Below are 22381 nucleotides of genomic sequence, written 5' to 3'. Positions count from 1 at the left end.
TCCCCACTTGTTTCCTTTTGTTTCCTACTCTTCTTCATCTGGTTCACTTCTACCTCCTACTCACCCTTCATGTCTCAGCTTTCTTTGGAGAAGCTGTCCATAATTCCCAAAATTGAGATAGATGTTCTAGCCTGTGTACCTACAACACTTCATACAAACCTTTGCTTTAGCACTTAGCATATTATTAAAATTATCTCCTTATTCATTTGCCTTACTCGCTGGCCTATGAGCTGTACAGGGACAGTGATTATATTATCTTTGTATCTGCAGGGTCTAGAATGCAAGTGCCCCTAGAATGTGGCACCAGAACTGATTTGGCGATTGAAACCATTTCCTCTCTCTTCCTTGTGCTGCCCTCTGATTTTCCTCTCCTGGGATCAGTGTTCTCACTTCCCAATGCTTACGCTGCCTGCCAGTCTTTCTCTCCCTCTCCATCTTGAGTTATTGACTGCTTCCGTGGCTCCAACATTTCCTCACTATGGAGAAGTCATTGAGCAGGAGATTGGTAATCAGGAGGCATCCATGCAATTTTCTAAAAAAAGTGTGTGGAGAGCTGGAGATATGTTGAGACTCGTACCAGCCTTCCAAGGACCTGATTACAAGACAAATTCTGAGGTCGTGTAAGTGCCGATGTGTTAGTAATATCATGACTTCCTTTATCTGATGTTGCTGAGGAAGGGCTGGGATATAAGAAATGAACAAGTTAGGGTCAAATCCTAGTGTTACCCTTTAGGAGCATATTATTTTCTACAATCATTCATCAATTTTAAAATGATAATTAGGAGGATTAAATGAGTTTATATATGTATGTTATATATATGTGTGTGTGTGTATATCACCATAGCTCCACGTATAGCAGGTGTTCAAGCAATATTAACTAAGCTATTGGGTGAATTCAGAATAACCATACCTGGGTGAAGTTGTTCTAAAGAACTCCCTGCCTGGGCCCAGTCAGAGCTCTTACCAGAGCTGCTTCCCCAATATAAGGTTTGTATAGTTCCTCCCTCTCATCCCCCTCCAAATCATTGTCCTCTCTTGGCATAAGGATGTAATAAGGTTAAGGTTGGGAAAGAAGGCCCTTTGAGGGACTCTGGGGATGGTGTGTGTGTGTAGAGGGCTGATCTAGAGCCTTGCTATTCAAGTGCTGTCCCTGTTCTGAGAGTATTGGTTGGTATCCCCTGGGAGCTTGTGTGAAATGCAGACACCCAGGCTCCACTCCAGACCTGCTGAATCAGAATCTGCATTGAACCAGTATCCCAGGTGATTTGTGTGTGCATTCATGTTTAAGAAGCACGGTCCTCCTGATCACAAAAATCTGCAAAGAGCTGATGAGACTCAACAACAACAAAGAAAATACTCCAGTCAAAAAATGGGCAGAAGAGCTGAAAAGAAACTTCTCTGAAGAGGAAATGCAAATGGCCAACAGACATATGAAAAAATGTTCAACATCACTTGTCATCAGGGAAATGCAAATCAAAACTACCATGAGATACCATCTTACACCAGTGAGAATGGCACATATTAAAAAAACTAGCAACAACAAATGTTGGCGAGGTTGTGGAGAAAAAGGAACTCTTCTGCACTGTTGGTGGGAATGCAAACTGGTCCAACCACTATGGAGAGCTGTGTGGAGATTTCTGGACCTACTAAACATAGAGCTTCCATATGATCCAGCAATTCCACTCCTAGGTATTTACCCAAAGGACACAGAAACATCAATTCCAAAGAGCACCTGCACCCCTATGTTTATAGCAGCACTGTTGACAATAGCTAAGCTTTGGAAACAGCCCAAATGCCCAAAAATAGATGACTGGATCAAGAAGATGTGGTACATATATACCATGGAATATTACTCAGCATTCAAAAAAGATAAACACATGCAATTTGCAGCAACATGGATGGCGCCGGAAGGGATCATGCTCAGCGAAATAAGCCAAAAAGAAAAAGAAAAATACCGGATGGTCTCACTCATAGCAGGAATCTAGAAAACTTAAATAAGGGATCAGGAAAAAGAATAACTATAAGAAAGTGAAAATCAAAATCAACAAAAAACTATGAACCAGAGACACTTTTTGGGGGGTGGGGGCCGGGAGGGGAGGGATTGGGGTCAGAATGGGGCATGTGCAGTTGTATGGGGGAATATAAAAATAAAATTTATTATTTAATAAAAAAAAAAATAAGAAGCACGGTCCTCGAGACACAGAGATAGCCTCAGTAGGCATGGGTGGATGTAGGCTGTGCAGGTGTGGAAGAGCTGGCTAGAAGAGGTGAAGTCTTCATAGGTGGGGAGGAGCTAGAAGTGTAGTGAGCAAATGAGAAGTCCCTTGCAGGTGCAGGCTGCGGAACTGTAAGGCAGCTCTATGGGTGGGTGTTGCTTTTTCGTTGTTCCAGGGCTCCTTCCTGTAGATGCCTTGGGAAAGAAGTTGTATCCCTTGAGCTAGCCGCTCAGAGTCCCTGAGCCAGCCAGGGAGCGATGGGTGGGTAGGAAAAGGCTATCACCCTGAGCCTGGGGAGACCCTCCAGCAGGTTCATCAGGACCCTGTAGCTTGGCAAAAAGCTTGTTGTTTCCCAGGAGAGATGCTTAGCCAGCAACTGGCTGGCTTCACAGTTGAAAACTTGCCTTGAGTTTGTGCTAGGCTAGGATCTCCCCTCTCATTACTCTTTCACCATCACCTGCTTGTCTCTCTCTCTTCTCTCTCTCTCCCTCCCCCCCCACACTCACTCACTCACACACACACACACACACACACGAACTGACTTCTCTTTAGAAAGTCATATGGGAGTCCATAGCTTTTGTGGGGTTAATCCTCTCCTTCCCTTCTTTGACCTTCTTTAAGTCATAGGCTTGACCTGAGCCTCCAGGAGCCCTTGGCATAGACCTCCCTGCTGCACAAGCAGGTCCAGTGAGAGTAACTGCAGACCATAGGCTTGATTGGAAGCAGTGAGAGTTGGTTTCACCAGAGGGAGCCTAGCTCTCTTAAGCACTCTTAGGACTCTGAATCCTGGTTTGCCTTTCTAATGTTTTCTAATGAAAACATTTCCCAGTCACCCACCTAGAGCCCTTTGACCCCTGCAGAAGAGTTATTTGTGTAGCTCAGTGGTAAAGGAAAGGCCTTGCTGTACTTGATCCCCCAGAAATGGACTGGGCTTATAGTGCCTTGTGGCAAAGAAGTGGTTGCAGCTTCAGTAGCAACTAAAAGTAGTACGACTAGAGTCCTCAGCCTCAGCAGCCATTGCTCTAAGCCCTATCACCAAAGGGCCGCCTGACTTAATAACCCAACTTCCAGTATAACTGGGCTTCTGCCCAGGCCTAACTCTCTACATCAGGAAGGATCACAAACGTCCACTGCCATTACTCTCTCCTCTGTGCTCCCGCACTCTTCATGCATTACTGCCCCTCGTGCTCCTGTCTCTGCTTTAAATAGGCTGATTTGTATACCTGCCTTATACCCATCTGTAGACTAAAGTCTTCTTGGCAAGAACCAGGTCTTGATGTTTTTCCCTCCCCAAAGTACATTGTGCCCTTGCCTGCCTATTGTTGGTGTTCAGTGAACATCAAGCTGTTTTTTGTTTATTTTTAAAGAAAAACAACAAAACAAATGATGGCTCATTGATGTTTAATTATTGGTATAACAAAAATAGAAAAGATGAGGCTCTGGCCAGAGAGCTGAGCTTTAGAGATGCAAGTAGTATTTGTGAGAGGAAAGTGGTGCTTGCCAGATTTAATGGAGGTTAGAGAGTTAGAACAAACTGAAAACGAGGAAAGGTGGGGCAGGAAATACTCGAGAGAGGAGGTACTTGCCCTCAAATTCTTTGTCAGTTGCAGACAAGTAGCTCTTTACTCTTCCAAAGCCAACGAAAGGGATCAGAGATGGCACCTCTGGGAAGGGATCCCATAGGCCACCAGACTATTACTTTGCTTTCTTGGGAAATCAAGGGATCTAAAAGATTCACAGTCAGTACAGGCCAGGCTCAGTTCGTTGAATAACTGAAGCTTACCAGAAATCTTCAAGTGAGTTTTGGGGCCAACTTCCAGATGAGGATCCACAAGTTAATCTAGCCCAAATCAAACATCAGCTTCCTACCTTGTGTAGGGTTGAGGGGTCAGGCTCATGGCCTCTCCAACCAATAAATGCCTTCTCTTGATTCCTGGGCAGCATCTTTTCTCAGTGTCTTGCCTCCTTTCTTACCTGGGGGAACTGGAATATATATCCCGACAGGAAACCAAAAGATCTTCTGGACCAAACTCCCCTAAGTTCTGTTAGTTCTGAACATCTAGATCCCTCTTTCCCCTCCTCTGGACTCTGCCTAAGTAGAAGGCCCCCAGAAACCCAGCCCAGAATCCCTAGGCCCTCCAGCTCCCCTGATTTTAGAATAATTTCCTCTTTTCTATGAACGGGCTAAGGGCTTACCCCCAAGTCTCTTGGCTGAATCTGGCTGAAAAAGAAGAAACCACCTTCTCTCTACTGCCCACCCTCACGCCGTCTTCTTATATCTCAGGCCCTGACAGTCGACCTTTTTTTTCCTTCACTTTGTTGTTGTGGTAAAATATACATAAACCTTACCATTTTAAGGTTGTCGATCTGTCTTTAAAGGATATTATATCTTTGCCCATTTTTAATTAAGTGAGATGGTCATTCCCTGTTGAAGTTGTGGTGGGAGGTGGCAAGATACGGGTCTCAAAAACCTTGTAGGTCACAAGACTGTAGACTAAGACTTAGGTCTCTAGCTGCTCCAGTGTAACACAGGGCACTCCTTGACATCTGATTCAGGGTGAGCAGAAGGTTCAGCATGAAAGTCAGTGACTAGGCCAATCCAAACCTCTTGGAGCAACCAGTTTTTTTCCCAGTTCCTGGCTCTGGTTTCTACTTCCCGGGTCATGAGGCTTGTCCCCTAGGCCTTTATGCACAGGCTTCCCCCAAGCCACGCCACAACTGCTACTGTGGGTGCACCTGAATTGAGGTATTTGTTCTGTCTCCCAAATGAAGACTTTTTGGTCACAGGGTTTTAGGTGAGTTGAAATGGGAATAAGTAGCAAACTATCAGTCTAGAACAAGTAGTCCTCATCATGATGAAGGCATAGCAGAATTTTAATCTTTTTTAAAACTCATGGTCCCTTGTCTTTCCATTTCAAAAATGAATCCAGGTTTTTGCCATCCCATTTGCTTCATATCTTTTTCCATCTTTTCCTTTCCCTGTTTCCAAGTAGCTATTTTTTTTTTAAAAAACTAAATAATATGTAAAGGAGTAGGAGCTGCCATTCCTGCTGGGGTAACTCCAGAGCCATTTTGGTTAATTCTTCCACCCCAAGTTTGAAAGCAAGAGACCTTCCCTGTGAGTTTTGCCTCCTGCCACAGGCCAAGCATGGTGGCCAGCTACTGAGCCATACTAGTGCCCCATTTAGCACCTTTTCCAGGTTTCAGGGTAACAAAGTCTTCCCTCCTTTTGTTGGCCTCAAGTCAGAAATATTTTATTTGGCAGGTAATGCCCAGAGGAAATTCTATTCTTTGAAAGAAGATTGCCCAGAGGGAACCAGGTAACTAAGGACTGGAGCAGAGCCTTCTTGGAAGATGATGGATAGCTGCGATGAGCTGAAACTCCCTGGCACACAGTGAAAAATAAAATATTAAAAACCAGCAATAGCTCTCAGTCATGACTGGAGGCACTGTAAGTTACAACAATCCTTTAGGAAAGCAGTTTGGCAATATTTATCAATAATCTTAGAAGCACTTGTGCTTTTTGACTTATTCTATTTAGGAAATGCAAATATATTGAGATTTCAGTGTAGCATTATTTATAATAGTGAAAAATTGCAAACAACCTGAATTTCCAAAATAACTGAATAGTTAAAAAGTTATTGTGCCTTCCTGCCATGGATATTTTCTATTGCCCCCACCCCCTCCTCTAGGGATATTAAGCAGCCATTAAACTGATGGTTACCAAAACTATAAACATGTGGAGAGTCAATTATGTTCTAATATTAGTTTTCTAAAACACAGACTATACAGTGTATTCTTTTTTTCAGTACACATGCCTTAGTTGCTACCCCCTAACTACAGTAACAAACTCCAACTCAAGCTAATTTAAACTGAAAAGGAAACTCAACCACAAGGACATTAGGGCTTCTCATAGTATCTAAGGGCAGGCATACTGTAGGACAAGCTCTAGAACCAGAGCATGACAACTAGGGGGCACTGTCTTTGTGCCTTGTGTTTGCTTCTTTTGGAACATCAGCTTTATTCTTGTCTCCTGCCCAGTGAATTTCTCTGCTACCAATCCACAGTCTTTGAGCTTTACATTTCCTCTTAGACCCTCTGCCCAATTCTACGGGAGCCTCTGATCGACTCCACCTGGTTCAAGCAGGGGTAGGCCACATAGAACCAGCTTGCCACCTGGCAGCCCACCCCTGTGACCTTAAGGGCAGGAGCAGCACCAGCTCCCAGAGAAGAGAAACCTCAGAATGTTGTTACTGCAGTACACACACAAGACTCAGGCACACTACAACATGAACAGAGGTTATCTCCAGGTGGTGGAACTAAAAGTGATGTTTTTCAGATTTTTACGTGTATTACTTTATAATAGAAAAAAAAAATCTGTCAAACTTTCCTGCCATGACTACAGTTGTTACTAGACTTAAGGCTAGCTGCCCAGTCCTCTATTTTAGTTCTCCCAATGGCAACCATATCAAAGATACTAAAACTTGTTTTGGTGATAATTCCATTGTAGGAACTATTTACAGAGATAGAAAATCTTTAAGCTCTACCCCTAGCATCATAATCCTTTCTTCTTGCCTGCCCACTTTTGCTCTGCAGAAATGTGTGGATAAAGAAAAGAGGCTTTCTTTCCCTGCATTCTACCATGATCACTTCATCCAGACTGTGATCACTTAGAGAGTGTGATCGCTCAGTGTGTTGACTTTATTTGAGTTGAGTCTTCTTTTAGAAAAAAACCTATACAATTGAGAATTTGAATAAAATTTGAGAGGCCTCCCTGAACTAGGCAGGAGATTTTTCCCCTCTCCCAAATTCAGGTATCAAACTTTTCTCAGCTTTTCTGATCTTTCCCTTTGTAAGAGCCTTGTAAGAGCCACCAACAACACTTGTAGAGACTGTCTGGTCTCCCTTATGTCTCCCTGATCCAGCAGATCTCCCCCAAAGACCCTCCCTGTGAGGGGTCTTTATCTTTTCCTCTAGGTGGGACTCTTAAGGGTCTTAATATGTCTCAGGAGGATAGAAATCCTGACCAATTGCCTAGCACTACAAAACAACAACAACTTTCTGGGAGAAGGGAAGATAGGGAATAGAAGTTGGAGCTGCCCAACAATTGGACTCAGGAAATGACACTCAGGACTGCAGGTCATAGCCCAGATGAAAAGCTGTCAGTGACCAAATGATGCTCATATTGAGTTAGGGAATCAGAGCCAGTAGTGCCTTAGAGATGGAATGAACAGCCATCTTCAGGGAAGTAGAGGAGTCTGACCAATACCTATATTGTGATTGAATATTCTTGGGCAGGAGGTTAGTTCTCTGCCCAGCTATGGACATTGGACATAAGGGCATTGAATTTATTTTCTAGATATTTCTCTAAAATACTACATCTAAATATGTGTTCCCTGTCCACTGCCAAGAGATGTTTTGAAGGCATGGCATAACCCTGAACAGGGGTCCACAGCCCCAGATAGTTTCTGAGCTGACCTCTGAAAAAACTGCAACAGAAACAGGTGATCTTTGGTGCCCTATCTTGCTGTGTCTACTTGTCAGAGGATGACCTGGGCTCCAGGCTTTCCTGCTTCTCTGTTCCCTTCTCAGCAGTATCTTCCTGGCCCTGTTTCTGCTCTAGGTCTGTCCTGTTTCCTGCCTTCACACAAAGGAACTGAACATGTTTCAGACATGGCTTTATTCCAGAGGTAATCTTTCAGCATTTCACAACTCAGAAATTACCTCCACCAATTCTCTCCTAAAACTAAGATTCATGTGTGTTTGACATAGAAAAGTTAGATAACCTTAGTACAAGCACTTTGCTTCTTCATACTTCATTCCAAAACCATTTAAATTTCTCTCTTCCCGATAATTAGTGCTTAGAGATGGTAGAGGTTACCTTTCTTGTGGGAAAGCTAAAATTGAATCATGTCTCTGCCCCTGAATCATCCGTGCTTAGTCCACAAGACAAAGGCAGAATTGTTCAGCACCACGGAGAGTTCCTCATGCTGGCAACGAATTCATGGGCGGGTTAAAGATGAGGACTTGTAGCTGGGAATTCAGCCAGTGTGTGCTCCTTAAACTTCTGGCCCACTCCCCGTGTCCCTCTTCCCTCCAACCCCTTAACACTCACCCACTTTCTTTACCTAACTTGATTTTTTAGGATGAACTCCCCTAACTTTCCACACACCTTGCTCCTTCCATGTTAACTGCATTCCCCCACCTCATCCCCTGACCCATTTACTTCCCTTTCTTCTTCCAACATTTTGGTTCCATCTTCTCTTGCTTCCTCAGAAACCATGCCCCAGCAAGCTTCTCGTTTTCTTTCTTTTTTTTTTTTAAGATTTATTTATTTATTTATACAAGCACTGGGTACAGTGAGAGCGCTGGAGGGTGAGAGAATTCACCAGAGCCAGAGGAGGGAGCAGAACAGGCAGAGTGACAAAGTACACTGCTGAGGGGAGCAGCAGGCGTGGCAGGAGAAGTCTGCGTGCCATGTGGGACCCTCGCCCAGCGGCTGGGGATCGAATCAGCGCTGCAGAGGCTGCGGGCAGCTTCACAACCCAGCACTCAACTGCTGTGCCACCGGGGAGGCCCAAGCTTCTCGTTTTCTACCCAGTTTTCTTCCCCTCACTTTAGGACTGTGGCCAGGTGTTCTCTAGCTTCAAAGTCCCCTCTTGCTGTTAGCCATTCTCGTTCCTTCCCTTCTCAGTCAGGATCCTTGAAAGAATAGCCTGTTTTCACTCTTTTTTACTTCATCTTCTGTTGCCTCCTAAATCCCCTATAATCTGTTCCTACTCTTTAACTAAAACTGTAATTGTTGGGGCCACCTATGACATCTTTACTTCTAAATATTGTCTTTATTATATGTTTATTTAACACGGTTGATTTCTTCTACCTCGAAACTGCTTGAATGGCTTCCCAGACTTTTTTTCCTACATTTTCTCTTTCTGCTCCTACCCAGTCTCCTACTCATTCCCTAAAGGTGGATGGATATCCCCTAAGCTCCACCTTGGTTCTTGTCCTTTTTATATTTTCTTTTTCTTTTTTTTTTAAAGATTTATTTATTTATGCATACAAGAGCTGGGGTACAGGCCAGAGGTGGAGGTGTGATGAGAGGATTCACCAGAGACAGAGTGGGGAACAGAACAGGCAGACTGACTGAAATACACTGCTGAGGGGAGCAGCAGGAGAGTCAGGAGAGGTCTGCTGTGCCATGTGGGTGCACCCTGGCCAGGGAGATAGAACTCGTGCTACAGAGGCTGTGGATAACTTCATAGGTTGCATCTTAACTCCTTGCACCACCAGGGAGGCCCGGTTCTTGTACTTTTTAATTCTGCTCATTATCCTCTGTGACTTTTATCACCATCAGCCCATATTACTTTCCTGAGATTCCCAAACCTCAAATCCCATTGACTAGTGATGTCATTTAGGTGTCCAAAAACACTTCAAAACTCTACATGTCCCAAAGTGAATACATCTGATTTTCCCTGACCTTCTTCATTGTCTGTCTTGGTAATTAGTACCCTTTCCCTAGTTAATCCAGACAAAAAGCTAAGGTCTTTTTGTCAGATCTCCGCCCCCTACATCTTATCTCTGGAGTCTGCCCATTCTGTCTAGTTTAACATCTTCCTTTCTGTCCGGTTTTCCTCTGCTTCTGCTTAGTTCAGCTCCCTGTCACCCCCTACCCCTTAAAGATTATTTATGCATACAAGAACTGGGGTACAGGCCAGAGGTGTGGGGGGTGTGAGGGTTCACCAGAATAGGGAACAGAACAGGCAGATTGTCTGAAATACACTGCTAAGGGGAGAAGCTCCCTGGTTGGCCAGGGATTGAACTCATGGTTCATAGTGCTGTGCTTAACCCCTTGCGCCACCAGGGAGGCCCTCCCTGTTCTCTTGCTGACACTGTTGCAGTCATTCCCTAATTATCCTTAATTCCAGTTATTGTCACTTCCATTCATTTTCTACATGACAATCAGAGGGTCCTTCTCCACTTCAGATCTGGTCATGTTAGTTCCCCAATGATATTTAAGACTTCATTGTCTCCTCATCATCTTCTAATGAAAGAACAAAATCAAGGCCCATCTTCACCATGATCTGCGCCTCCCTTACCCTACAAGTTTATTTCCTGCCACTTTTTCAGCCTACCTTCTAGATTTCAACGATGACAAAATACTATTTCTTGAATATACTGCCATAGTTTCATGCCTCTAAGCCTTCATACTTATTACATGAATGTCTTTCCTCCTTCCTTTGACCCTCTCCTCTCATCCCTTTTCTACTTTTTTCTTGTTATTTTTGTTGCTCATTCCAGGGAACTCTTTAAGTATTGGCCTATTTTCTATTTATCTGTATGAGCGCCAGGCCTATCTTTATTAAATAAGTGAGGGAAATGTAGCATAGTGGAGTGATGAGAGAGGGGTGGCAGAATGCCCCTTAATCAGGGACTCCCTTGAGGGAGCAGTTTTTCCACAGATATCGCCACATGTAAGCCAGGCTCCAGCCTATGTGGTACCAGGACTGCAGCTGTGAGCCCATCACTCCCAAGGCAACCTGTGCATGATTGTGTGGGCCTCACCAAACCTATACTAATAACAACTTTTTAGGGACACAGATACAGTGCTCAGTATGTACTATACTGAGTACTATCCTAATTACTTTCATATATTAGCTCATTTTATCCTCACAAGAACCTTTGACATAGGTAATGTACTAGCCCCATTTTACAGATGGGAAACTGAAGCCCAGGCCACACATCTAGTACATTGAGGAACCAGAATTTATAAAAAAAAAAAGTGGATTGATATTTGTTGAAGCTGGTTATAGGTAACTAAGATCTCACTATACTATTGTCTCTATGTAAGTTTAATAAATTCCATAATAAAACATTTTTTAAGACCAGATTATATCAGTGGATTTTAAAAAATATTTTATTTTATATAATTCTTACATCATTTTTCATTTTTGCAATGTATGCATTTTCATCTTGGTTATATTCCCCATACAATTGTACCCCACCTTATTTTGTATTTTTTTTTTAATTTTATTTTTTTATAGAGGCATGGTTTTTTATTTATTTATTTGTTTGTTTGTTTGTTTGTTTTGTTTATACATGCACTGGGTACAGTCAGAAGTGCGGGAGGGTGAGAGAATTCACCAGAGCCAGAGCGGGGAGCAGAGCAGGCAGAAGGACCGAAGTACACTGCTGAGGGGAGCAGCGGGCGGCAGGAGAGGTCTGCGCGCCATGTGGGACCCTCCTCCGGTGGCCGGGGAGCAGCTGGGGATCGAACCAGCGCTGCAGAGGCCGCGGGCAGCTTCGCAACCCAGCGCTCAACCGCTGCGCCACCGGGGAGGCCCTCCCACCTTATTTTGATCCTATTCCTTCCTCTCCCCTACCCCATGTGTCTCTGGTTTATAGTTGCTTGTTGATTTTGATTTTTACTTTATTAAAATTAGTCTTTTTCCTGGTCCCTTATTTAGTTTTCTAAATTCCTGCTATGAGTGAGACCATCCAGTATTTTTCTTTTTCTTTCTGGCTTATTTCGCTGAGCATGATCCCTTCTAGCTCCATCCATGTTGCTGCAAACTGCATGAGTTTATCTTTTTTGATTGCTGAGTAATATTCTATATCAATGGATTTTAATCTTTTCTTTTTTAAGCAACAAAACCCTTTCTGCAACCAAAATCTCCCAGAAAGACTGATGAGCAAATGAAATGAAAGTAGATCTCCTCTGGTGGAAGGAAGCCTGACTCCTCTTATTGCTCCTCTCTCACACTCACCATCCCCCACCCCCCAAAAGAATACAGAGTTCAGTAACACAGTTTAATGAAAATCACTGAGCCAAGCTAACTCTCGGGATTCCTCTGGCGCGCTTCCCGTTTGTCTTCCTCTAGTAAGACTGGCTGCGTGCTAACCATTAGCCTAGACAGCCTGTCTCAGATACAGTGAGACTGGGCTGTTAATCATCTCTGCAGTCTTTGGAGAGTTTGTTTGAAGGTTTGCAGAAACATGAGTTGGTCTTAGAGATGCATTTCAATGTTTGTCTCTGCTGAGTGTTTATTAATAATCTTGCTAATCCCCACTCTAGTTCCCGGATCTAGCTAACTCCTGTCAGATGTCCGTGGGGGCAATTTTTATTCTCCCTGATTTCTTGGAGCCAGATGCTTCCTTCTGCCTGGATTCCTCTCTGATACTTATATTCGTGATGATTTCACATTTAATCTCCCTGATTATATTTCCATGTGATGGTCATGGTGCATTAGCTGCGTTTCTCAGGGAAGACATACAGGAAGGCCACAGTAAGGGCTTGAGTTTTCAGGCATAGTGCCAGAGATCTTTGCTCTTGCCTCTAAGACAGAATTTAAGTGACAAAGGAGAAGTTGAATGGTGGGCTTTGCGTGGGACCTCCCAGCCTAGGGAGCCCTGGCTTGTGATCCAAAGGGCTTGGCAATTTCACTCAGGGATCAAATGTCACCAGGATCTACGCAGTAGCCTCGGGGACCAAATGTCACCAGGCTCTACGCAGTAGCCTCGGGGACCACATGTGGGTCTCGGTGACCCGAGTTGCTCAACAGCTTCCCTGTCCTTCCTGCAGTCTCCCTCCAGTGTTACCACAGCTGCCCTGTAGCTCCACCCTGGGAGGGAGTGCCGATTAACTCATCTGCACTGAGGAGAGAAAAATTAGTCCCCAATGCCTGAAGGCTCCTGTCTTTAAAGGCAGCTCCAGGGAAAGGATAGTGATCCCTCAGTCTCTTGGGATGGGCGAGGTGGGAGGTTACGTGATATGGTATTGCAAAGCCGTAGATTTAGAAGTCACTAGAGTGAAAATGTTAATCCAAACTGTTGGAGACATTAGGATTCCCTGAGGAGAGGAGGGCTGAGGGCAGGAGAAGAGAAAAAGGCTGTGGGAAAAGACAGAAAAGGTGTCAAAGAGGCAAGATGAGCCAGGGAGCAGAGTGTCTAGAAAGCCAGGGGAGGAAACCTCTTAGTGGATTAGTGTATGTGACATGTGACAAATGTTACAGAAAAAGTAAAGGAACGTGACTGAGGAAGTTGGAAATGTGTCGGTGCTTTCCTACTAGGGTCCCACACACTTGTTCACGGGGCTTAGCCTTTGGGAAGCCCTCCCTCAGGCTGCTTTGGGAGTGAGTCCTTCTTGTGGCCAAAAGGGAAAGTTGGAGTCCAGCTGTGGTTCTCCATCTCCCCTTCAGGTGACTCTGTGAGGCTGCTTGGCCACAGAGAGACATGGAAGGACCATGAGAGGTCTGCTTCTCCAAGGTGGGAGAACGGACATGGGATGCAGGTACTGTAGCACTGACCGTTTCTGAGCCGAGCCTCCTGCTCCCTCCTCCTCAACCATCTTTAAGGGGGCAGGGATCAGAGCAAACAGGAGGCTTGAGTCTGTCCTCAGGAGCACAGAGACCACTGTGGCAATACACCCAGACTGAGATGCACTCTCCATGACCTGAAGGAATACAGACAGGGCCAAGATTTCCCTCCCAAACATTCCAGACTTTTCACTTTCCTCTGGGTCACAAGCATGTTTTCATCCTCAACTTCTTCATTCTAAAGGGAATAGAAGGCACTGTAAGGTTATATATCCTTGCCTTGCTGGGTCACCAGCAGCCACTGAGGTCCCTGGGCTTGACATGGTGGGGCTAGTCTTGAAATGTTTCATTTGCCTATCTGTCTGCGTCCCCAGAGGCAGAACAGGCACTGATCCTCTCTGAAATCCTTAAACCTCACACTTAGGACTCTGTGTCCTAGGCAGACACCTGGGTTGGCAGCACCCACATCAATGGTTGCTCCTCAGGGGAAATATGAGTGTCTCCAACCCTGTCCAAATGACAGAGGCAGAGCAGGCCAGGGCCCTGTTTTCTGTAGCAGAGGTCAGGTGTTTGGAGGAAATAGAGAGGCTAGATTCAAACTCTGGTCAGCACAGTGTCCAACCCAAAGAGAGGAGATCAGAGAGGAGGGTGGACCCTGGACAATATACAGAATGCATACCTCCCTTTTCATCTGGAGGATTGGGCCCCCTGTTTTGCACTCTGGGCTGCACAGGACTAACTGATGACCAGCTGATTTGTCAGAATTTGTTTTCTCACCTACCATACCCAGCCAGCCTTTCACATTCTCCCAGTAGACACTCTCAGACTCATCTTGCTGGGAGGAACAGAGAAGTCCTCATTAAAAATTTTATTTTGATTCAGTGGCTACAGCCTTCAAGTCTAGCCTGACATGGCCAGTCAGTATACTCTGAGTCCTGTGAAGGGATCTGTCCAGTGCTAGAGCAAACACCAGGAGAAGGCCTCTCATGGAGCATCTACGCCAACCTTAATTCAGACTTACACTCACAGGAACCTAGAAAGACCTTTCCAAGCAAGTACACAAGAAGGGCCCTGGGAATCAGGGCAATTTGGAAGCTTGGAGGAGAGCCTGTGGATTTGAGGAATCATGGTGGACTTTCTGGAGGAAGCTAACTTTGAAACCAGACTCTCTGGTGGATGAAAGTGGGGCCAAGATGCTTGACTTTTTTACTCAACTCAGGGTCTTCCTTCCATGGTAGAAGTATCTGCCCCTTCCTCCCTGAATTCCTTACCTGCTGCCCCCAGAAACTCAGAAAGCCAGATTCAGGCCTGAAAGCAGCCCCCTGTGTTTGCTTTCTAACAACTCCTATTTCTCTGCTTTTAATCCCCCCAGGATCCAGCCGCCGCCTCCATCTCAGACGGAGACTGTGACGCCCGGGAGGGTGAGTCAGTAGCCATGAATTACAAACCATCCCCGCTCCAAGTGAAGCTGGGTGAGTGTGTCTGGGGGGTGAGGGAGATATGGGGAGTAGACAAGGTACCCCGGGCTGGGTCTGCCAAGAGATGCCACAAATAAACCAACTCAGGTCAGAGGATACCAAGACTCAGGCCACCAAGTTTTTGGCACCGCCAGGCACCTTATCTCCTGCAAGACCAAGAAGGAAGTTAAAATTCTCTATAGGAACCCAGAACTCTAGGAGGCTTCTCTGAGGTCAAGAAGGCTCCAGGCATTCCAGGGGATAGCTGCAGGGATAAACACATGAACCCCCAGCAAGAAGGTGGGAAGTCCCATCAAACACTGGACCAGTGGATGTCAGCTGCTATGTCAGAGAGGTGGAAAGGGATGAGGTTCACAGAGCCCAGAAGCTGGCCCCTTCTTCCCTTTCTTTCCTTCGTCCATCTCAGATCTCAGGGCCTGGTTGACTCCTGTTTGGGGGCGCGTCCCGTTAGTTTCTTAGTAAACCCAAATATCTCCCCCTCCTTTCTTTTTTTTTTTTTTTTAAAGATTTATTTATTTATACATTCAAGAGCTGGGGTACAGGCCAGAGATGCGGGGAGGGTGAAAAAATTCACCAGAGACAGAGCGGGGAACAGAACAGGCAGATTGACCGAAGTACACTGCTGAGGGGAGCAGCGGGTGAGACAGAGAGGTCTGTGCACCATGTGGGTAGCTCCCTGGCCAGGAGGATCGAACTCATGCTGCAGAGGCTGCAGATTGCTTCATAGTGCGGTGCTTAACCCCTTGAGCCACCAGGGAGGCCCCTCTCCCACTCCTTTCTGGGGTCACCTTTCCCTTAGGGGTTTAGCTCACATCCACTCCGAACACAGTTTATGCTGCAGCTTTCTCCTCTGAAGTCTTGGATCCCAAAAATCACTCATAGTCCTGCATCTGCTCTTTTCACTTCACCCTACACCAAGCATCACCCCTCTCCCCTCGGGGACCAAAGCTTCGCTCACCCAAGCCTGCTGTGTTAAACTTTGGTTTCATGAAAAGAAATTACAACACAGTGCATGCAGGAAGCTTCCCCCACCCCACTTGCTTCTCTCCTTTCAAAGATACCCCAGGAGCCCCTCATGCTGCTTTCCTAAACCACAGGGCAGTTCTCTCCATGGAATTTGTTCACCTTCCTAGGACATCAGACTTAAATTGCAGTCAGTTTTATTTATTACTCTTTAATAATACACATATTTTGACACGTGTGAATTCTTTACTTTCCCCTATCACATTCTCCTCCCTAGATGTAATTATTCCCATATTTTGTTTCCGTTTTCTCTAGCTTCATACTGTATGTTGACATTAAGTGATATCACACTGTACATTTTAAGGAACTTGTTTGTTATTTTCCATTTAATATCGTGGCGGTCCTTCCGATATCAGTACATACAGAATGACTTCATTCTTTTTAAATGGTTGCATAGTAGTCCATAATTTGTTTTGCCAGTTTATTGTTTGCATTTTTTCACTATTTCAAACAATTCCAGCATGCTTTTAAAAATAACAGTTTTTCCTCCCTATTGCATTATCACCCAAGATCTTGAAAATTCACAACCTTGTCTCAGTTGCACCAAGAACTTTAAGGCAAGTCGCACCCCCTAGAGGCTTGGAGTGGTAATGACACCTGCCTCTTGTGGGAAAGAGGCTAGAAAAAGTTTGAAGAGTCAAATGAACAGTGGCAAAGAAATAGGGTAAGACTCAATGATACACACCTTAAACTTGTATAATTTTAAAATGCATTGTTACTTTCATTAAAAAAAATGAGGTCAGATATTGGGATATTAGAGACTCAGAGTCATGAAGGTCAGGGGACAGTCCAGTCATGGTAACTAAGAAATGCCCTGCCCATCCTTCCTTTCTGAAGCTTGTGGTTATTTTATGAGCACCTTACCCTAGAATTCCTCTCCTCTCAGTGGTCCATTTTCCTATACGTGGGCTGTGCTTAAGATGAGTAGGAAAGCCTCCTTCTAGACCCAGGCAGCTATGGCTACTGGTAACAGTACCACACACCAGGCAGCGGGCCATCTGCTGGCCAGCCTCTTGATCCCAGTAGACACTGGAGCCTCAGAGGATTCAGAGACTGAGAGAGGAGGCAATAGCCAGAGTATCCCCCAGCCTCCTGCCCTCTACCCTACCAGCCCCATTCTGTCAGTGGCACCTTTTCCTTCGGCATTAATTCTGGCATTCAGAGCCTTCATGCTCTGAGTTTGTAATCAAAGGAAGCCCCCAACCCCCTAGCACAAGACCTGAGACATGATTGGTGACAGATGTTTATGGAATAAATAAAATTTTGGGGTCCTACTCTTCCAACCTGATCTTCCTCCACCTTTAATTTACCCCTCCATCCCATCCAGATCCACTCTGAATGCATTTTGTTTACACTATCCCTCCTTTCTAGAATGCCCTCCTCTCTCCAGTGTTATATCCAGGGAGCCCTTCTGACTACTCTGTCCTTCTATTCCATCTCTCTTGCCCTAGCCTTTCTCTGGCATCAAGCACATACTAATTGACCCCACATAGGAATGTAGTTCCTGGAAGCTAAGCTTCAGCCTAGCCTCCTCCCTTCTCCCCTCACTATCTGCCTCAGGTTGTGCAGGGCCAAGTACTACCTCCACCAAACAGCAGGGCCTGGGGTGGGGATTCATTCCTCAGTTTCTAGAGAAGTGAGATTTTCACGATGGAAACCCAGCCAGGCTACCTGGATCAATAAGGTAGGGTGGTCCCAGGGGCAGGACACAGCTTCCTTCCCATGTTCCCCTGCAGAGAAGCAGCGGGAGCTGGCCCGGAAGGGCTCCCTGAAGAATGGCAGCATGGGTAGCCCTGTCAACCAGCAACCCAAGAAGAACAATGTCATGGCCCGGACAAGGTAGAAGAAAGACCCTCTGCCCTACCCCACCTGGACCCTGCCAACCAGCACCTATCTCTGCTAGTCCTGAGCCTCCTCCACCTCCCTCCCTCCTCAGGCCCAACTCCTCTCTCAGAGGAGAGAGTTTCAACAGGACCCTTGGTGGGGGTGGGGAGTGGTGGTATAGAGCCCAACCCAGTTCCTCATCAGGTTTGTGTTCTCCAGTTGCCAATCCAATCCCCAAAATTCTCCACCAGGCTGGTCGTCCCTAATAAAGGCTACTCCTCGCTTGACCAGAGCCCAGACGAGAAGCCACTGGTAGCCCTTGACACGGACAGGTGTGTACGGGGATGTGGGGGCAGCCAGGCAGGCAAAAGGAACCGATGTGAACACACAAGGGGGCTGTGCAGGCCATAGCTGCTGTATTATCAGAATTGGGGTGTTTTTCAGACAGCCAGGAGCTGACCAGGGGTGAATCCCCTAGGGGATGGAAGTGGGGAGAACAGAGAGGAAAAGGGTGCTGTCTGCTGCTCTCCTGGGACAGCTGATCTGATGACTGCCCCTAGTATGGGGCTGTCTAATACTGTCTCAGCCTAAGGCTAACTTCCCCCACCCACTAAGGGTGAAGCCCTATACTGCTGGGAATATACCTACCTAGACCTGGACTTTGAGAAAATCCAACAAACCAGGGTGATCTGAGCCTAGGATAAAAGGGGAGGGGAGTGGCTACTTGTTCAGAAGGGTAGGGCTAGGGAACCTGTCTTAAAACAGCATTAGCACAGTGAGCAGTTTTTATTTAGAGACTTTGTACTTTTATTTGGAACCATGGGGAAGGGGTAGGGTATTGACTGAGTTGAGGGGAGGTGGGTGCAAGGAGTTTTCTATTTAATTTCCGGGAGTCACTTCCTCTCCATCTTCTTTCTTCCACCGCCAGCGATGATGACTTTGACATGTCCAGATATTCCTCCTCTGGCTACTCCTCTGCTGAGGTGAGGCCCTACCCCTTCCCACCGTAGATGCACCTGAGCAGGACCAGCTCCGTGTAGGAGAAGAGTAGGACCAAGGCCAAATCACACCTGCGGGAGGCAAAGGGCAAAGCTAGGGGGGGAGCCCCTGTGCAGGCAAGGTCTGGAATAGGATCAAGTTTGGAAAATGAGGTGACCTTCAGAGAGGGAATAAATAGAATGGGCCCTGAAATACAGGCTACGCCTAATGGGGGCCAGAAATAGGAACCAGGATGAAAGCAGGAGCTTAGAAGGGGTGGGACCTGCAGTGGGGAGGGCCCTGACAAGGATCTCCCTGTGTGGAAATAAGGCCAGACCTGAGGCCTGAACCTAGTAGGATGGACGTCTGGGGCCACGGAGAGCCTGGGATGGCCTGGAACTGGGAGCTGGTGGCCCTGAGCCTGACCTCCCTCCCCTTTGTCTACAGCAGATCAACCAAGATTTGAACATCCAGCTGCTGAAGGACGGCTACCGGTTAGATGAGATCCCTGACGACGAGGACCTGGACCTCATCCCCCCAAAGTCCGTGAACCCCACCTGCATGTGCTGCCAGGCCACGTCCTCCACCGCCTGCCACATTCAGTAGCAGGCGGGGCCGCAGCGGCCGCCCGGGGCAGGGCCACCACGGGCCAGGTTGGACCGGGCAGGGGCCGACCCCTCCCCAGCTCATCCGCCTGCCCCCGGCCCCCGTGCCCCCTAAAGTCGCCAACCTCGTAACAGTCATTGCTTCCTCCTATGGTAGGACGTGTACCTCTGTGTGTTCATGGAGCCGGAGAAACCAAAACGGGGTCTCTCTCCACCCCGGGGGCGCTGAGGCAGGGTGGGGGTTGTTTGTTCAGTTACTTGGGGGACCTCACCCAGCCCCCCCCCCCTTCCCCAAAGCTGCAGTCCAGTCCAGGACTGGATGGCAGGGAGGCCAACCATAACGAGTATGGGGAGGGATCGGAAAGCCAGGGCTTGGCCCTGCCCCATTGAAGCCATGAAACCCTCAGCCCCAGCCTGAGTAGGAGAGTGGCTCCGAGGGAGAAAGGCCCAGGGCAGTGGGGCAGGGCCCAGCGCCTCGAGCCCCCTCCCCACGCCCCCTGCCGGCCCATGTACCTATTTGCATTTTCCCCCTTCAGCTCCAGACGGGAAGCCTGGCAAAGCTGCCCAGCTGGAATCCCCACCTCCATCAGATCACTGCCTCCTTCCTCTTCCTTGTTTTGCTCCATTAGTCCCTCTGGGTTTCAGGGGAGGGAAAGGCTGGCCTCAGAGACTGGCCATAATTCGGGGTAGTATAGTCAGTCTGTCCTCACCACCCCAACCAATGCAACTCCCTTCCTGCCTCCACCCCCTCCCCACCTGCTTCTGTTCATTGGTCTCTGTCCCAGGCTGGAAGCAGGAGGTAAGGCTGACCTCAAATGCCCCCATTCTCATCTCCCTCCGGCCCAAGATCCTGGAGGCCACTTCCCAGAAGCAAGCTTAGGAAACTGCAGTGACTGCATGTTGTGTGGTAGAGAGCCGGGCAGGTGTGCATGCCTCAGGCTGTCACGGAGTGTGTCTGTGTCTCTGCATTGGGCCTGTCTCTCCAGATGTCTATTCCGGTTATAGACATGTGTCCACGGCGGGATTATGACTGTGTGGTCTGTTAACTGTGAGAGGCGGCACATTTGTGTGATGGACTAAGGGCCCAGGATTGGAAGTCAGAAGGCTGGATTCTGGTTGGAGCTCTGAAAGTCTCCCTGGGGCCTCCAGCAAGCCACTTGCCTTCTCCTGGCTTTAGTTCCCTCAACTGTCAAACGAGCAGCAGCTGAAATGGTTTTTAAGATCCTTTCAAACATGAAGGAATTTATTCATAGGCATTTCTATGGAGGTGTGTAAGGAAATCTCTGTGTGCCTTTGAGGACGACTAGGGGCCTCCTGATGTATGCCCGTGTGCGGAGAGGGGCAAGTTCCAGTGGGATGTGGGTATGTGTGTGTGCATGTGTTATGGCGGGGGCGGGGGTAGCTATTGTGTATGTAGCTGTTTGCGGGGTCTGTGAGTCAGACTATGCATCCTTCTGCTGCTGTTGCTGGGTGAGGGGCGGGGTGCCAGAAAAGTGAAAGATGAAAAAAGGGAAGATGTGACCAAGGCCCTCCCCTGGCACTGGGGGATGTAGATCTGCCTCCAAATAAAGAGAAAAGAAAGCATAGATATCCTAAGCCTGCTCAGGCCTGTGCCCCTCAGATTCCATATCCGTGCGCCAGGCTATACATGCCTCATTCCTCCATGCTGACAGCCCACACCCGCTCTTCCATCCACTCTCACATATACCATTCACATGCTGCAGGCATGTAAAGGCTACCCCCACAGTATACTCTTGGGATGCCAGTGCTGGAAGGTGGGTGCTAGAAGGGGAGTGGTGAGAAGAGCATGACGTCCAGGGGCTGCCAATACCAAAGTGTTGGGATGCGGCTCTCCAACCCAGCGCCTTCAACCCACCCCCACTTCTGCTAGTGGAAGAGCCCTGGTTAGATGTTGAGGAAATGCCAAAGGGAGACAGAGACAGACAAGGCACTTGCAATGCCCACAAGGCCCATTCTGAAACCATTTCTCCCATTCTGGTCAGCATTTCCGCCTCCAGAGCCAAGCCTCCCACTACCATCACTACCCCAGGCTCCTTGACTCACCTTTAGGAACATGGTGTCTCCTCTTTTCCAGGCAGGGCCCCTACTAGGGCTCATTTTGACTGCTGCCTTTGCTGCTGACTTGCTGTGTGACTCTGACCCACTGCTCAACCTCTCTGGTCCTAGGGAACCAGAGAAAAGCTCCCTCCCCAGAGGACATACCTAGTGCCCTGGCAAGCCAGGGCTTCTGACTGCGGCAGTAGACAGGTGGCAGAGAGAGGTAGACCCAGCACCTTCTGGGTCTAAGGAGAGTGTGTGGTCCCTTCTTCCCTGTCTGGGAGGTTGGAGGAGAGGAATCGAGGCCTTAGCTTACCCCCCTGCCAACCTTCCCCCTTGTAGATACTGCCTTAACAGTCCCTCAACCCTCAGCTCTGGCTGCCACCCAGCCAGGTTTCTCCGTGCTCACTAATTTATTTCCAGGAAGATGTGTGGAAGACATGAGCCGTGTATAATATTTTTTTTAACATTTCCATCGCAGTATTGACCATCATCCTTGGTTATGTATCGTGTAACACAAATAATGATATTAAAAGCATCAAACAAGCCAGCCTCAGCTCCCTACCTGGGTGTGGGCAGTGGGCTGAGAAAGGGAGAGAATCGATGCTCTGAAAGCACATTTCACCCTACCTCTACTCGGGGGTTCCTGGGCCAGGCCTGCCGCTGATCTGCTGCGTGACTGCAGGTGAGTCACTTGACACCTCAGGATCTTCGTCTCTTCACCAAAGTGTAACGCTTGGCCTAGACATCTCCAGGGACTCCCTGGACTCTTGAAAATTGGGCTCTTTGGAGGCTTGAGGCAGGCAGAGACCGGGGGGTAGGACCTCCACTCCGGGCTAAGTGATATCACAATGGGCAGTACCCATCCTGGAGGAGGAAGCGGGGTG

The 22381-nt window shown here is 47.3% G+C and overlaps 1 protein-coding gene and 1 long non-coding RNA gene across 12 annotated transcripts in view; one reads left to right on the top strand and one right to left on the bottom strand.

Annotated features, from left to right (window-relative positions):
• Window positions 1-22372, top strand: part of FAM219A (family with sequence similarity 219 member A) — a 49949-nt gene extending 27577 nt beyond the window's left edge. For 4 of the 11 annotated variants that reach the window (XM_037491417.2, XM_037491419.2, XM_037491414.2 and 1 more), the window contains 5 exons: window positions 14901-15000; window positions 17766-17868; window positions 18105-18185; window positions 18782-18836; window positions 19279-22372. In XM_037491417.2, coding sequence (XP_037347314.1) covers window positions 14901-15000; window positions 17766-17868; window positions 18105-18185; window positions 18782-18836; window positions 19279-19437 — 498 coding nt within the window. In that variant the 3' untranslated portion in view covers window positions 19438-22372. The remainder of the gene's footprint in view (window positions 1-14900; window positions 15001-17765; window positions 17869-18104; window positions 18186-18781; window positions 18837-19278) is intronic. The other 7 variants (XM_037491421.2, XM_037491418.2, XM_037491416.2 and 4 more) reach the window with 3 other exon arrangements.
• Window positions 18637-22352, bottom strand: LOC119230366 (uncharacterized). The gene is made up of 4 exons (XR_005121743.1): window positions 22125-22352; window positions 21501-21771; window positions 19950-20070; window positions 18637-18923 (listed from the first exon to the last, which is right to left on the bottom strand). It is a non-coding gene; the product is annotated as an uncharacterized LOC119230366 (long non-coding RNA).
• Window positions 22373-22381: the final 9 nt, after the last annotated feature.

This window comes from Talpa occidentalis, unplaced genomic scaffold (assembly GCF_014898055.3).
Source record: "Talpa occidentalis isolate TD23 unplaced genomic scaffold, MPIMG_talOcc4v2.1 talOcc4.7, whole genome shotgun sequence".
In the NCBI taxonomy this organism is placed as follows: domain Eukaryota; kingdom Metazoa; phylum Chordata; class Mammalia; order Eulipotyphla; family Talpidae; genus Talpa; species Talpa occidentalis.
This window is presented reverse-complemented; position numbering and strand designations above follow the sequence as displayed.